This window comes from Anopheles funestus, chromosome 2RL (genome assembly GCF_943734845.2).
Source record: "Anopheles funestus chromosome 2RL, idAnoFuneDA-416_04, whole genome shotgun sequence".
Classification (NCBI taxonomy): Eukaryota; Metazoa; Arthropoda; class Insecta; order Diptera; family Culicidae; genus Anopheles; species Anopheles funestus.
In genome coordinates, this window is record NC_064598.1 from 70,724,845 (window position 1) to 70,741,440 (window position 16,596).

Here is a 16,596-nt window from a genome sequence, read left to right on the forward strand (position 1 = left end):
ATATAGTCCTTTCATGAATACTTATTAACCTTCAAAAAAATAATAATAATCAATTCTTAATAATACCCGACAATTTCGCGCCAAAAGCGCCATGAAATGCCATGTTCAACGATAACTACTTAATCGACCCCAATTTCTATGTAGATCATTTCCTTCCGGCACCGTACTCCATGCCTTACATAACCTCATTTTCGTTAACAACATGTGCTCGATATTTTATCACACGCCCCAACAATGACATATGAGTCACGCGCCCATGTCCTTCCATTGGCATTTTTTTTTTGTTTCGCCGAAGGTCCTTTCAGAATCGTTGCTGCATCATGCGACATGCATGTTGACGCAAGGCGGGCATGCGGGCTGGGCCTACTGTTACAAGATACCATTTACCGGCCATATCACGATCAACGCTTGCAGAAACAAAGTCGCTTGGAGGTTGGAATAATATTTCACCGGCCCGGGTACCAAAGTAACGGGCGGCCAAACCAACGCCATATAAGTGGAGCGATAATTGTATCACCGCATCTGGGGCTGGTACCGAGACGGGAAAATTCAAACTCGTCCCCACACTAAAGCGACTAAAGCGACTGGTCAGCCTTGAGACTGCCAGTGTGTACCAAGCGATCGGTGGGGCGTACGTATAGGTTAGTTTACTCACAGAGGGCGGTGGATGGGATTTTTTGTTGTTGTTCACGCTCTCTTCATCTACATTCTCTAAGGTAAAAAAAACCATTCTACTACCGACAGTTGAGACACTTAAGCAAACGGAAAGTATTCTTTCAACATGACTCCCCGATCATGTATGGGGGCAAGTGGTGGATTTGATGGTCCGGTTTCGATCGCAACCGGGATAAAACCGTATCGGTGGGAACCTTTACATAGGGGCAACATTTAATCCACGGCGATAAAACAATATGCACCGGTTACAGGGTGGAAACTGAAAGCAGACAGACCAACCGCACCGTTGCACTTTGCTTTATTTTTCCACATTGTTGCATTAAACTGTCAGGGTCGACCGGGGTTTAGTTAAGATATGTAAAATAGTTTTATGGACCGATCGAACAACGGTTAATTTTTCCAACGCCAACAGTTACACACGGCGCTCGCTCTATAAATGGCTCGGTACGTTTGAATTGAGATGTATCAAGGGTTAAAGAGCATCGGAAATAAATAAAATAAATCAAAATAAAAGGTTAACATGGATATAAACAAAACAAGCACAATACAAAACTTAAATTAAGCTATAGCAATAAAATAACAAATTGGTCACAAGGTAGCAACAACTAAAAAATATGAATTGATACGAATTGCAAGTAGTTTTTCCAATTTTAAATTAACCTTTTTTAAATAAATTTGAAGTTTTTGTTGTTGTTGAGATTATGAGATGGATAACAAAGGTGTTGTAGTAAAAACCGCTTTTTTATTGTTGAGTTAATTATATTGCAAAGCTTAACAAACATGTAGCCGGGTGAACCTCATATTTTATACTCCTGAAAGTATGCAATAACTATTTTATTTTGTACTTTACCTTGTTTTAATGTCTTCTAGTGTAAGGGTAACGTAACAGATATTTACAGATTAGATTAATTACAGAACAAATAAAAAATGTGATAAATACTACTCGAACAAGCAACGTACCATTTTTTAAAATTATTCAATCAATGAATGATATTAATAAGGTAAAAAAGTACCATGAAACAAGAAACTATAGGAAATAAAATAAAGATTTTTCTCGTTTAACTCGTTTAATAATTCGTTTAACTATTTAATGAATTTAATGCTTCAAATTTCAACTTTATTTTGTATATTAATTTATGACAAAGACATCAAAGTGCTGAGCATGAGTAGGCTTGTTTGAATGTTCAGTTAGAAACAAGATTATTTAATGTAGAACGACCTCGCTGTATTGTTAAAACAAGATTTTAATGCACACAATATTTTAGTAAGAGGTGGTGTATAAAAACTAATACACATATTATGGTATAAAAAAAAACTAATACACACATTATGCAAAACCGACGAACAAATCAACCATTCGGTTGGCCATATTTCACAGCCATGATTACCGTTTATAAAACACTTCCTACGCACCTTTGCCATTTCCGGTGACCATGCTCCAAACGTCCACGGCTCCGCAAGTAATCGACAGCTGGTGATGAGATAACCTAACTTGGAACTACTTCCTTGACACTTTCCGCTTGCTTGTTGGGCAGAAAAGGCAAGGTTTTCTCGCAAAGCACCCAAACAAAAATCCTCAATGTTCCATTTCCCCCGGCAATTGTACCAAGGTAAATACAATAACTCCATCTAAAAACCATCGCACCGTGTTCTATCTCTTAAGCTAACCGCCGTGCAAACAGAGTCTTGTGCACCGAACAATGCACTCATAAACATTCACCTTCGGGCATGTCAAACTTGGTTTTTATGCTACACAGCAGTACGAATTCGTTACCAACAAACACGCGTCCTACCCTGGTGCCCTTCAGCTCGAATTCCCGTATCAATTACATGTCCCCAGTCCACCGTTACTTGCCGGTTTGCAAGAATCGTAGATGATTTGGAGGTTTCTTGCTCGGTTATATTTTCAATTTGCCCTATTGCTACACACGATTTGGCTTTACCGTGCCACTGGGAGCTAAAGGATCGAGATCAGGCCACTCGGGGCGCCAATCGACCAATCAGTAGTGCCCCACCCAACATTTCGCTGCAATGATTGTTCGAAATTTCGCAACCACAGCGAACGGCAGTTGCATTCGATGCATTCTGCGCAGCGCACGATCGACCCCGAAAGTCCAAACGCGGGTCCCGGTTTTTTTTTGTGACCGAGTTTACAACAATCATACCCAAAGCCATATGCTTCAGCCTAGCTCGATGTCCGAATGGACATGAAGAATTTTCTTCTTTGCAGATCTCTTGAACCTTTGCTGCAGTATTGTGCAGCGTATGGGCAAGATTTTGAACCCAACACGATTTTGTTGCTCAGAAAATAAACCATACCGGGGTGTGCCCGGTCGATTTCTCTCGGCCCTGAGCACGATATGGAAAATGTGCAGATTGTGAACCTTGGCTAATTAAACTCACGGTTGCGAAGGTGGTTCTAGCTTTAGTTCAACATCGGATGAAACGCCGCCCAATTTACGCCCCCCGCGGGACAAGGATAAACCTTGCACTGGACCTTCAAATCACCATCCAAACATTTGCTCCAACAATAGCTCGTTGAAGTGTATTTAATGCATAAAAGTGAATACTTTCCATCCACTTCCATCTACCAATGCCTGGCCAACACAAAAACCAAAACACAAACAGCAGGTGTGAAGCACTTCCGTTTGCATTTATTAAATCGTGCAAGGAAGTGACCAAAACCGTTTCGGTGTTTCTTCAAACCATTCGAATACAATGGTCCGCAACGCTTGCGGTGGAAAATGCAAATAACGCCACAAAACGGCAACAATCGAAACTAAATCGTCCGTGAAACGAAAATCGGCAAAATCGTTAAACATTCGCATAAGCCGACGGTCTTCTGGGAAATAGATTCAAACGATGGGAAGTTCCAACGTTACGCTTTGTTTGTTGTTGAAATTGATACTAGAGCGAAAATTGAATTTTGATTGAGTCGATAAAATTGCAAGTCGGTTGCATTTGTTTGGCTGTGAGGGAAACGGATAGTTTTAACTGCCCATTTTCATACGCGGCCTGGAAGTGGTAAAGAACCAACAACCGTGACGTGGAAAGATTTAACAGCAGCGCATAGAAGCAGTGCAGGAAGTAGATGCTTTTGCATGATACCTTTATTAGGTGCATAACATTATATAAAATCAAACTAGTTTTGATTTTTCCAAGAACGTTACAAATTCAGATTAAGTTAAATTTTAAAAATGTTTTATGTTTTTTTAAAAATTATTCACTTCATAATTATAAATTTGTTTTGAAACGTTGATAAAAAAAAAATATGTATTGAAACCATTTCAACATTCAACCTAAAGTATAGCAGTTTTAAAGGATGCTAAAATTGGAAGAGTATTTTAGAACAATTTCGCTATACGCCCGGCCATTCCTGCTGTGCAATTGCTGGGTTGATATTAGGTAGGTTGTCATTTAGTACATGTCATTTTTGGAAGCTTTTCAATCACACAATTGGACAATAAGTTGATGAACGATCATATTGAACCAATAACCTCTCTATAACATGTAATAAATGACACATCGTAAATATAATATCGTTTCTTATGCCTAAAATTTTGACATTGAGAGTCAAGAGCAAAAGGAAGATAAAAAATTCTAACCTATTTAACTAAAAATCGGTTTAATATATTTGTTTATCCACCCGCAGGAGCGTTCCGTTTCCATTAACCGTTTTTGTAATTGATTTGGAGTGAAAAATGAACGCTACCATCCACAAGACTTGTCAAGAAAATTCACGATGCTAATCCTTCCTTAAACAACGTCACATGTCTAAATTCGATTATATGAATTCCTTTCCTCCACTCTTGAACTTACTCTCACAATCGTAGTATTAAAGAGGCATTCCAATTCCTAGCCCGCCTTACTGCCTACCGTTCATGTTTTCTAATGCATTTATTAATCTCATTTTTCGCCTCACGCATTCCACCTCCACCTTAAGTGTGACAGAATTGGAGTGAACGAGAGCATTAGTGTCATAGCTTCGTGAACGTGCGTAAGTGTGTTTTTTTTCTCCATCACTTTTGCTATCCAGTTAGCAATTAAACGCAAGTTGGCACGTACCTGACCCTCACTGACGTAACCGATGGCGTTAGCGCCAACCACGCAGACTGCCACACGCTTTGCTTTATTTTCTCACGCTTACGTAGAAAAGGGTTTGTCTTGCGCGTTTGATAGACGAGATTGTCAACTCCTTGCTGATAGCAGGGGAGTGCTTTGATAGTGTCCCTTTCAAGAGACCATACATGTTAGTATCTTTATTTTTCACTGTGCTGCTGTCACCATTGCGTAAATGCAGCGAACACAGAATATTCCACCGCACAGGCGTCAATAAATCAATGTACAACCCATTCCACCCGCGTTTAAGTTGGAAATAAAAGTAAAAAAAAAAATAAACACCGTGCTTCATCCAGCCTGTCCAAATGTGGACCCTTCGTGTTGCGTTGCTTCCCGCAGGGTTTTTCGGAGCAATGATCTTGCACCACAGCAGCACCGGATGCAGTTTATGTTTGGCAGTTAAAATCGACCCCGTTCGCGTCGTTTGGTACCATGTAACGATCACACGGCAAAGTTTTGTACAAAAAAATATCTTGAACAGTTCAATTGAGCTTCCAACTGAAGACAACAGCCGCCCGGAGGAACAACAAATTACGCTCAAACGAACGAACTGAGCAATCGTTCGGTTCCCGCAGGCTTGCGACGACATGATCTCCAACGCCCATGCTTACGTTCTTGGGCACACGTCGTTGGTTTTATTTTTGTCGATCTGCGATTCGACTCCGTACATCACAAGAAAAACCCACATCGGTTTGCCCGCGTCCCGAACAAAAAAGCAGAACAAACAAACCATATTACTGCGCACATTTCTATCGATCACTCACTCGCAATGGCCCCCGGTTCCGTTATTCATAGATTGCGAGGGCGAACTCGCTAGTGTTGGACATTCTAAGCACCCCGTCCGAACGAAAGACTCGCCGCAAGCGACGAACCTTCCTTTCGGTCGGGTGGCATGTAACTCGCAATAACTCGCCGTGTTGTATAATTCGCAGCTTGATCCGGTTCTTACACCGTAACTGCCACGGTAGTCTTATGCTTATGTACGTGTCCGCCGAGCACACCAAATCCTCATTAGCCATCGCAGCCACGTGAACGCGTCACAGAACTGCCGACAGCGGATTGATTCCGGTTGAGCGGATTACAGCCACACTAAGCCGGATAGGGGGAGGCAAAACAGGACAGTAATGTCTTGCCACCGCTGGCGATGAAGTTGCCACTTGCATGAGTCACACACTCTCCATTGCCCAGGTTATGTCCGTTCTCGGGCACAAACAATTAACCCGCACGGTAAAGTTTCCCTCACTTGGTGGGAGCTTGCGGGTGGTTTGGTAAGCTAAATGAAAATGTCAAAAGTGAATGGCGGGTGGATTGATTGGGTACACTGTTTTCGGAACACTCACAGTGGAAGGGCTATAAATCTAAATCGCTTAGGTGAGAAATTTAAATGACCACAGAACGCAAGAGCTGCTCGGCAGATTAATGTGAACGATTTAAAACTCCTCGTTTCGGTATGTGTCCGTTGTTAGGTAGATAATAAATGTTTCTTTAAGGACAAAAAAGCTTTAAACTAATTCGTTTAGAGCTGTATCTCACCTTAAATGTTTAACACAAAAAGCGATCAGAATCTTGATTACCTTTAATGCATCTTCCTACATCATTTACGCGCCATTGGTTCACCATCCATCAGCACCCATGAAGACATCATTACAAGAGCTCATAATCGTTTTAACCACACCGGCTTCAGGACCATACCGTACCGTTCGTAACTCGATCGGCTCGAAGCCCTTCTAATCTTCTAAATTTCCCGATGAGCCAAAATCTCATCACGTTTGATTCGACTGCAACATGCGAATTGCTTCTAAATTTCAATCATGCAGCAGAATTGCGCTAAAATCGTCCTCCTTCACGTGCAGCCCGCACAGCGACCGTCAAACGCAACATCACCATCGTAAGCTGACACCCGATGGCCACCTCTTCAGCTTACTGCTGTGCAGTTTAGCAACGGAAGAATCCGTAACCGGACGCCACCACAAAACAGATCGTCCGTTACTTGCAATAAACGGTTCATTTACATCGTTTGCACAACTTCCGTCAACCGTCATCCCACCGAGTCTTTGCCCATCTCACGCGAAAAAGGGGTCATCCAACTCACTTCCAAAATCGGTGTTCGATTCTTTAACGAGGCTGTAGCCAAACCGAAAGAAACAATTGCCCGAACGAGCTTACCCCTATTCAAAACCCAATCAAACTCGGGACGATTACGCCGGTAACATGGCAATGTCCACCCGTTTTGCGTAGGACGGTGCTATGTCAAGATTCGCACGAGACGAAAAAAAAGCCAGCTGGCCTAAAGTGGTCTTGCGGTAGCAATTGAAAGCCTACACGCACAATTCTGCAAATGTCCAAGGTCATTGGCATTCGTACTCGGTTCGATCTTGATACCTGTTGTGACAGCCGCCCGTTTGTCAAGCCCGTGTCCGGCCATAATGAATCTCCGCTCAGATTAAACGGCGAGCGCACCCTGAGCGACGTTCGAACAGGGTTTGGTTTGGGATGTAATCTTAATTCCATTTAAAAAAAAAACTGATCGGTTTCATTGACTCACCGACTGACTTGGGTCACTGCTCCAGGAAGTCCACCCACCCAGGGGGTTACCTTTCACTGGACTGAAGCAAAAACACCGGGAATGGTTCGGTTCTCCAAGAACGGTTCTGCTGTCGCCTGATTGTCCTGTCACTCGTTACTGGGCCCAGGTTGGACAACCGATCGCTCGTCGAAGATAATTTGCCATTCACACGGGTGAAACCGAAAATGGAATGGTAGCCGATACCGTGCGTCTCGACTACCCATGATGATAAGCTCATCGTGGAGTGGTCTAGCTAACGGGATAGTAAATTGAACATTGAAACCCTGGAGTTCTTCCAGCGATCAGTTGATGGTTTGTGGCTTGCTAATTTTTCACAAAGCAATAAATCCCTTGCTGGAGCGCGTATGTAATGTAAGAACTCTCTACAAACAGAACATAATGCTCCATGGCCAAGAACCACACAGAAAACCATCTGTCAAACGATCGGTAACCGATCGCAACGGTCATGTTTTACGACCGGTGACAAGCGTTTCGCCTAGCGGGATGACATTGCAATCGTCGCCAATTCGCTTATCGTTGGCTGGCGAATGCAACGTACAATCGTGTCTATTCCCGCGGGACAAATTTATTTACACACCAACGTACAACGTACAGCACTTCCCTCTTTTTTTAAAGGCTCGTTGCAAAGCACCTACGCAAACCCCACACACTAGGCACTTTCGCGGTCATGAACGAGAAAATACCTTTCCTCTTAAACCAAACCAAAAAACCTTATGGCGGCGCTTTTCAATTCACTACAACAACACTGGCAATGTAGGCGTCGAAAACCGTTGTGGAAGATTTATCCCGTGGCCTACGGCTTCGGCAAACGCTATTGAATGTCAGGGATAGGAGTTACACTTCCCACTCCAAATCCCACCCCGACCATCTGGCTACATGTCTTTGAACTTGAACTCTCGGGATCTGCAGGATTCACCGATGAGGATGATCACTCACGACACGTTTGTAACGTTTGTTTCCCAACCGATCGAGCCGCTCTTTGTGCATAATGTAAACTTTGCACCAGCTCATCCACGGGATCATTTTGCATGCCGTTCATCTTGCACCTTTATCGACGTTGTATCTTCAGCCCGGTGCCATCCTCCCTGGGCACCAAAAACAACGACCCCGAACGAAGATCTTCGAGGAGGAATTAATGATTTCAATTAAGTTGTAAGTCTTCATCCGACACCAGCTCGCTCCCATGGATCAATGCCACCGGATGATTGTTCGTGATCACCGTGCGTACCACCGTCTTCCACCCCGGTGTTGTTCCTTTTTGGAAGTGGAGGGAACATATAAATTCTACCTATTCTCATCCGACTAGGCTGCCGACTGAATCGTCCAATGGGTCGTGGATCTATTCAAATGACACAACACTCAACGCTAATGGACAGCACCGCAAAGCATCGTTTGTGTTACATGCGTTGGATTCTATTGCATTCTAGCGGGCGGTACGGCTAGTGGGTGGAATTTATTTACCCTTCAATGTTTATTATTCGGACAACAGTAAAAGCCGTGGGCCTGTATAAAAGATCCAATGGCCGAATGTTCCAACAGTTCGCTGCTATATGGTTGCAAATGATCGTGAAGCGCGAAACAGTTGGCGTTATTTAATTGCTTCGAGTTGAAATTTTTCTTGCAAGAAATGTTTAATATTTGAGACTAACCTCTCTTCGGCTATTAAACTTTAAGATTTCTTTCTATGGCTACGAAAACGATCGTAATATCCGTTTTTTATGAAATGTTTGACCTAGAATTTATGTTCCCCCAAAAATTAATTCACAAAAAGAAATGAAACTTTATTTAGAGCAAGTTCTTCCCCACTTTGTTGCTACACTGCAGTATTCTACAGTCTTTGTTAATGGACTAGCTCGTTTCTTTGTAAATACAACAACCTTCTACCTAATGTTTCAAACTCGACTCATTTTCGCCGAATGAATAGACCATAAAAATGGCAATAAAATCGATTTGATTTCTGTTTATCCACCCGACCGGCTGCCTTGTCGTTATAAACCTACGCCTAGAATGCCCCCCGGCGTCCATGTCGACAAAACACTACGCACTGGCGTACGTTTGCAGCAAAAAAGCACACGGCAGCAATGGCTACAATCGATAATGATCACAACCGCTTATAAGCATTTTATCGCTTCGCACAAATCTTCGCACCATTGCGATCTGTCAGTGCAACGGCATCGATGATGCCTCCAGTTGTACCACCCTCCATAAATTTGGCAATAAATTCCACCAACGCCTCGTGCGGTTGTCGGTGATTAATGGGCAGCTGCGGGTTGGACGGAGAAGTGAGTGGAAGATACGGGCCATTCATATTTGCACCCTGCGGTGCAATGGACGTGTACAGCATCGTAGCCACCCTTGGAACCTTGTAGCTATCCGATATTTGATCGGATCGATTCAGTGTGCGTGTGTGTGTGTGTGTGTGTGTGGAAGAAATCTGTTGCAAGATACGATCGATTGATCGGTGTGCCGAAGAAACTGCTGACAGATGATCATGCTACACTTGGGGATAACCAGTATTGGATGGTTCCGTGCGAACAGTTGCCATTCACGCATGACTGGAAAACATGAGTATCTGATCAGCTGTTACTGGATATATCGCACTTGTTTCCCACCCGTGTGGCAACTTTGATGACCTTCTCACCCTGACAGTGACAGCAGCAGCTACCTACGCTTACCGTACAACTCACCCAATACTCATCTCTCCCTGTATCTCAATCTCTCATCCACAGATAATGTATTCGCACAGACAAAACGCTCGTTCCGTACGAGTGCTGCCCAGGGACGGGCACTTGGCTCCAATCCCCGACAGTCGACCTCGTCCAGCGTTGATTTCGAGTGTCCGGAAGAGTTCGGTTACTATCCACATCCGAACGATTGCTCACAGTACTACGTGTGCGTGTTTGGAGGCGCACTGCTGGAAAGCTGTACCGGTGGCTTGATGTACAGCCATGAGCTGCAGACCTGCGATTGGCCACGCAACGTAGGATGTGATCTACCCGCACTCAGTTCACCGTCGGGCCCGGCTAGCCGTACGGTTACGCCACGTGTTCCACAGGTACTAAGCAGAGTACGGTTTTCATCTTCTGCTGCATCGGCCCCATCTGGACCCTCGGGACCTTCGGGACCATCTGGACCATCGGGACCCTCAGGTCCGGCTGAACCATCGGCACCGGCACGCATTCAACAGATTCACAATCTGCCACCTCCACCACCACCACCGGCCAACCCGAACCCCGTGATTACCACTCGCGGACAGCCGAAGAACTCACCCCAAGATAACATTGCCCAGGTATGTTCTGCTTACGAATAACGATAGAGCTAGCAAAATTAACCTAATATTTGTCCAAAAACAGCTTTACGCCGAAGCTCACGAAACACTTCCACCAGTAGAGGAAGAGGAATCGGATCGTCAGCAGCGTGTCTACCGCGGACAACCGAGCACGGTATCGCAAGTGCAGCGCGATCGTGACGGTATCCTGCAGCAACAGAGTGTCAATGCTATTCCGACTCAGGCTAAAGTAGGTTCCTTCGCGTACAGTGCTCAACCTCAGCCGTTCAGGTAAGTGTGTTTGGTTTCCGTTTTGCATCAACTTCATACTTCACGCCCATTGCCAACATTTCTTATCCACTCCGCGTTCGACCAAATACTTTAAACTTTATTCTTTCTTTCCTCCTGAAACACTCTATTAATCGTTATACGCACATTTACATACGTGCACTGTTTTGTGCAATACACTCAATTCACGCACGCAAACTTTACACAATAGAGTGGACAAGAACGACGACGAGTCACTGCAAACGTTAGACGATACCACAGACCGGAAAGCACACGATCGCAAGAAGCGAGACACTACCGTTCAAACAAAGACTGATACGGAAACGGATACTGCCCATACCTTACCGGTGACGCAGATAGATCCAACGGCTGTAGCTGCTACCGATGAAGAATTGAACAAAAAACCTTCCAAACGTTCCAACGCCGATGAAGCTTCAGTGCAAGATGTTCTCGCACCGGAGAATTCACCTGATAGTTTGGCACCTTCCAGTGGTGGTGAAAGTCAGCGAACGGCACGCCAGCTTCGTCAGTTGGGAAATTGGCAGTACCGATCATTGGACACATCGCTTTCTCGCCAAAATAATTATTCTCCCAGCAGTTTCGATCCGTTCGGGTACACGGTGTTACCTACTGCTTCGACATATTTTAAACCGGGTGCACGATATTTTCAACCGCAAACTTACAGCAAAAAGGAGCTGACCCAAACCTATAATGACTATTTGGAAGCTTACAGCAAGAGTAAACAGCCTACATACAATGTCCGCCCGGTAGAATTACAACCACATAAAACGTCCGGATTGCAGAACTACAAAACTATCGCCAAGATTACACCCCAGGACACAATCATTCCCTTGCTGCTGGCCAATCAACAGCAGCACCAGCAACGGCCACATCAATCCGGCTACGGACAAACACAGTTTACAGCGGCCGCATTTGTCAATAGCCACAACAACAAAAAGTACACGACACCCGCATCACCGCTCGATGGTGATGAGGAAACGATTCCGGACAATTTTGCCTTCTTCCACTTCGGTAACGCTTACTCCTCTACACCAATTTCCGTCAACAATCATGCGAAATCGGTAAAGCAATCGAAACCATCCAATGTGCAGATCTCGAACGTAGCACAACCGACCCAAAAGACGCCCTACATTGCTTTCAGCTCCGTCGGTGGATTTTTTAACAACCAACCAACGGCAAATCCGCTGAAGGAGAGTTTCGTCGTGAAACCAAATCACTCGAAATCGAAGCCGGTTCACGTTGGATCGGTCGGCCCCAGTACACCTGCCCCAGTGTATGAAGGCATCTCAAATTCGATTCAATCGAACGGACTAAGATTTTCCGTCACCACACCAAAGATTGTGCCGGGAACGGGTCTCGAGCTGTATCAACCAAACGTCTATCTTAACGCTCCCCGACCGCAGGTCTATAGCGGATATGGTGGTAAACCTTCCGGGGCCATTTACGAAGCATCCACACCCAAACCGAGTGCGGCTCAATTTGTCACAAAATCGACGAATGGCTTCCAGCCCATCGCTGTGTCAACCACACCGAAATACTATCAGCCTCAGGTATCGAAGACGGTAAGCCCGAGTGAGTATAGCAAATTCTACGAATCCATCAAGAGCTCTCACATCGCACAGGTCAAACCAAATGCGGAACCGTCCCCGATTCGTATTGGATCTGGTCAGGTAGTTTATCGGCCAGTATCAAACAACACCAAACTTCAACCAGTGTCCCAAGGATACGGTCCACAACAAGTGTTCTACAATCCTGTGGGATCATCTCCACTGAGCCCAGCTGGTGCTCCGAAACCTCAAGAGTCGGGAGAGTTTTACTACGAAGAAGATGACGATATAGACCAGCGAGGACAAAAGTATGTGAAGAACACGTTGGATATAAATCGACGTCCAGTTTATGGCAAACGTCCTTATGGTGACGAAGAAGAGGATGAAGATGAATACTACGAAGACGATGAAGATGATGATGATGAGTATCAGTATCGGTATCCGGTCAACAAATCGAAGTACACTCCAATGACGGAAACAATGGCTCCACGGCCAATGCAAAATCTTACCACTCCAAAGCCACCGGGCTCGGTGTCGGGTAATCTTTACTACAACTACGAAACTACTACTTGGCGTCCTCCGACTGTGACAACTTATGCTCCCAGCTCAACCTCGGACATTCCACCGATCATCAAATTCCCGGAGGATGTTTTCCAGGGTATTAGGCCGCTAGGAGACGTACCTCGGTACCTTAACAAATCCACCCTGAGACCCTACACGATACGACACCGGCTACGTCCAACGGTTGTGCAGAACAATCACCTTGAAGAGAATGTATCGAACGATCGAGGCCGTATTACGACCACGACCATTACCGCTAGACCTGCAGTGACGACGACCACACCACGCTACTATCCTACCACGGTGCGTACCCGCATCACGACCAAGACTCCGACCCGTAGACCCGTGACTGTTACGACAACGCCGGTCACTACCACTACCACCACTTCCGAACCACCGACAACCCAGACGACGTCGCGCAAACGCTACACGATCCGACCGAATCGTGGCCAGCAGCGCTGGCGCACAACCGAGACACCGGAACCAAGTACGACCAACGGCCGACATGCCAGTCCGACCAGACCGACCAAAATTCGACCGCAATTGGAGCTCGATGAACGCCTACCGAACAGGTACAGTCCACTATTGTTTTCTGTCCTTTTATAGCTGGGCAGAGGACACCAACAGTTTACTGTTGGTCACTTGTGTTTGGGTGTGTGTGTGTTTGTGTTTATGTGTGATGGAAATATTTGTCTAATCAGAAAGGGAACAGCTTCCCTTTTGTGCACTCTAATTTTATACTCTTGTATAGTCACGTGTTATTATCATTTTGTATATATTATTAGCTTTATGTTTTATTTATCAAAATACACCAGTTTGATATATTTGATTTGACCAAACAATATACAAAATTATAGTTTTCAACTTAAATCCCATGGTATGTGCTAGATTTGTCATTTATCGTACGTATTGTACAGACAAATTAAATGAGTTTACTTTACAACATAGGATTTCTTAAATATTCAACATCGAACTCGAACAAGGCACTTAATTATAAACAATGTAGTGCGAACGTTTAAACACTTAAATATAACATTTAAATCTTCACGAGTGTTCATTAAGAAAGGCCAACTCAACCAGACTTGACAGAACATTTTGAAAACTACTTCCGTTTGCTATGTGTGCGCGCTCCACAGACAAATCCGGTTGGTTAAGACGACGATTGATTGATGCCAAGGGAATGATGGTTGAACAGTGTGTTTACCCGTGTGCAAAACCATCAGTCCGCAAAACTGGCATGGTTTTACTGTGTACTAATTACATTTCGCATCGTACCCTGCAGAGTTGAAACATCGTCACCAGCCCCACAGAACCGATATGTGCCGGAACAACAGCAGAAGACGCAGCTCACGCAGAGTAACAGAAATTACTACAACACCAGCAACTACGAACCATCTGCATACGATTCGTACTACGCCGTTTACGACGAGGATGTCGAATTGTACCGAGATGTTGGTAAGTTCACAATCTCCAGGAAGTCCATTAGACATACCGAGCTTACGCTATTTATCTTCTCAGAATATCAACCACAGCCCCAGAAACCTGTCGTTTCGTCTACCTACCGTCCGACAGTGGTCACCACCGTGGCTCCCACTTCTCAGCGAGATCCGTACGTCACTTCTCCACGAACTACCTACCAGAGACCGTCCTACCAGGCAGACTATGACGATGCTCTAGTGGCTCAGGTATTTCTAAGCCTTGCTCTATAGTTGTGCATTCCGAATTTCCCAATGCTAATGTTCTTTCTTTTTCCAGCTTGAAGAAGATCGTTACAATCAGAAGCAAACCAATACACAGATAAGGTATTTTCTTACGGATCCTAGTGCCACAACAAGTGCTAGTGCTCGTACTTTTTACTATCTTTTTCATTAATTAGACGCTTTTATTGAGATAAAAAAAAGATCAAGCAATTAGGTTGTTAGCCTCCCCATGAGTAAAGATCGATCCCCCGATAGATGCTCCTTTGGATTTGCCCCAAAAGCATCCAGTAGGGCGTATCCACCTTTCGGCCCTATTAAAACCCGATATCTCTAACTTTCCTGTTATCTAAAACACGCCATCTTTCTCTTTCTCTATTTCTCCTGCTGGAACTATCTGATTACACTATTTAAATCGATCACCCTTTTCGTATGTGTGTGTGTGATCGGATTCGTGCTATTCGAACCAATAGAAATGAGTTGAACTCAATCTCGGACCGTCCGATACTGGTATCTTCCACGATCCGTGCGTATAACAGCCCTAAGTATCAGACGGCCTTCGTTACGACGCCCGAGCCCTTCTCACTGCCGTCGTCAACCACAGCCAGAACCACTACAACCACCACCACTACCACCACCACAACACCTGCTCCAATACAGTACTATACTACAAGGTAGAGCGAAAAGAAACACCTTCTTCAAAGGCCGCAACCTTTACTGCTTTCTACTATTTGCATTAGAATCATCTCATTAGAAGATTTGTTTGTTAAACAAAACTCACCGTTACATATCGAACATTGGAGCTGGATCCTTTACAGTATTAAAATCTTTTTTTTTATCATATCAAGAAAAAAACCATTAAACAACAAACCAGAAGCAACAAACCAAAAATATTATATCATCTCAACAAACGCACACATGCTGCGCGAAGATTCACGCAATGTACCATCACACTGAGCGCAAAGCTTTCGGGAACATTTTCATAACATTCCTTCGAAAGCTCGGTTACATCAAGTACACAGCACACAGTCGACACAACACACACGGTAGAATCGTTTTCAGCAGGATACCACCTCTTCGTAGTAGTGTAGTGGGATCGGTAGCATCATTTGTCTTTAGTAAAAGGATAGTAAAAGGATTCAATCAATACTACTTCGTAGCTGAGAGAATTGAGACATCTTTATCCCATTTACCTTTATATGCACTGTGGCAACACGATCTATTGCGAAGAGTTTTATTCTCTTTCATTTATCTACTTTTTTTACCCTGTACGACTACTCTTAAAGTGATCTTTTTGCTTTTTCTTCTATGCGAGTATATTTATGTTTTCCGATATCGTATTTTAAAATGCCGCTTAAGCTTTTCCCATTTCTCTTGCATGTCTCATTGATCATCATTTACAAGATAATGAACTTCATTCTTTACGTTCCCCACCTCACCAACGGTACACATATTTGACGTTACATGTTCGTTAGGGTCAAAATCATGCAACCCCACTTACTTAAGCCAAAACAAGAGACCCCAAGCATATTATTGTTGTTTATATAAGTGAAAACCAACCTTGTTGTAAATTGTAATCTTTTGTTTGTTGCTTCTTCGTACTGAAGAAAATTATTTATTTTTAACAGCAGCACCATTGGCACAAACAGTCAATGCTGTTTTTTTATCAATGCTTTGTCTAACCAGTCAATTATCGACTTATCATATTTATCTTTACTTTTAATCAATTTCTAGTTAACCGAACAAAACTCGTTAACTCTACTGTTATTAACAAAGACTAAATTTCGTACGATAATGCCTCCAACACATTGTATTGCATTTATCGTGCATATT

At 44.0% G+C, this 16,596-nt stretch overlaps 1 protein-coding gene across 1 annotated transcript in view; it reads left to right on the top strand.

The window, feature by feature from the left end:
• LOC125762465 (mucin-5AC) overlaps positions 1–16,596 on the top strand; it is a 130,269-nt gene that overhangs the window by 102,546 nt on the left and 11,127 nt on the right. The window contains exons 2-8 of the mRNA XM_049424575.1: positions 10,111–10,670; positions 10,735–10,940; positions 11,149–13,638; positions 14,349–14,521; positions 14,585–14,751; positions 14,822–14,868; positions 15,237–15,437. Coding sequence (XP_049280532.1) covers positions 10,111–10,670; positions 10,735–10,940; positions 11,149–13,638; positions 14,349–14,521; positions 14,585–14,751; positions 14,822–14,868; positions 15,237–15,437 — 3,844 coding nt within the window. The remainder of the gene's footprint in view (positions 1–10,110; positions 10,671–10,734; positions 10,941–11,148; positions 13,639–14,348; positions 14,522–14,584; positions 14,752–14,821; positions 14,869–15,236; positions 15,438–16,596) is intronic.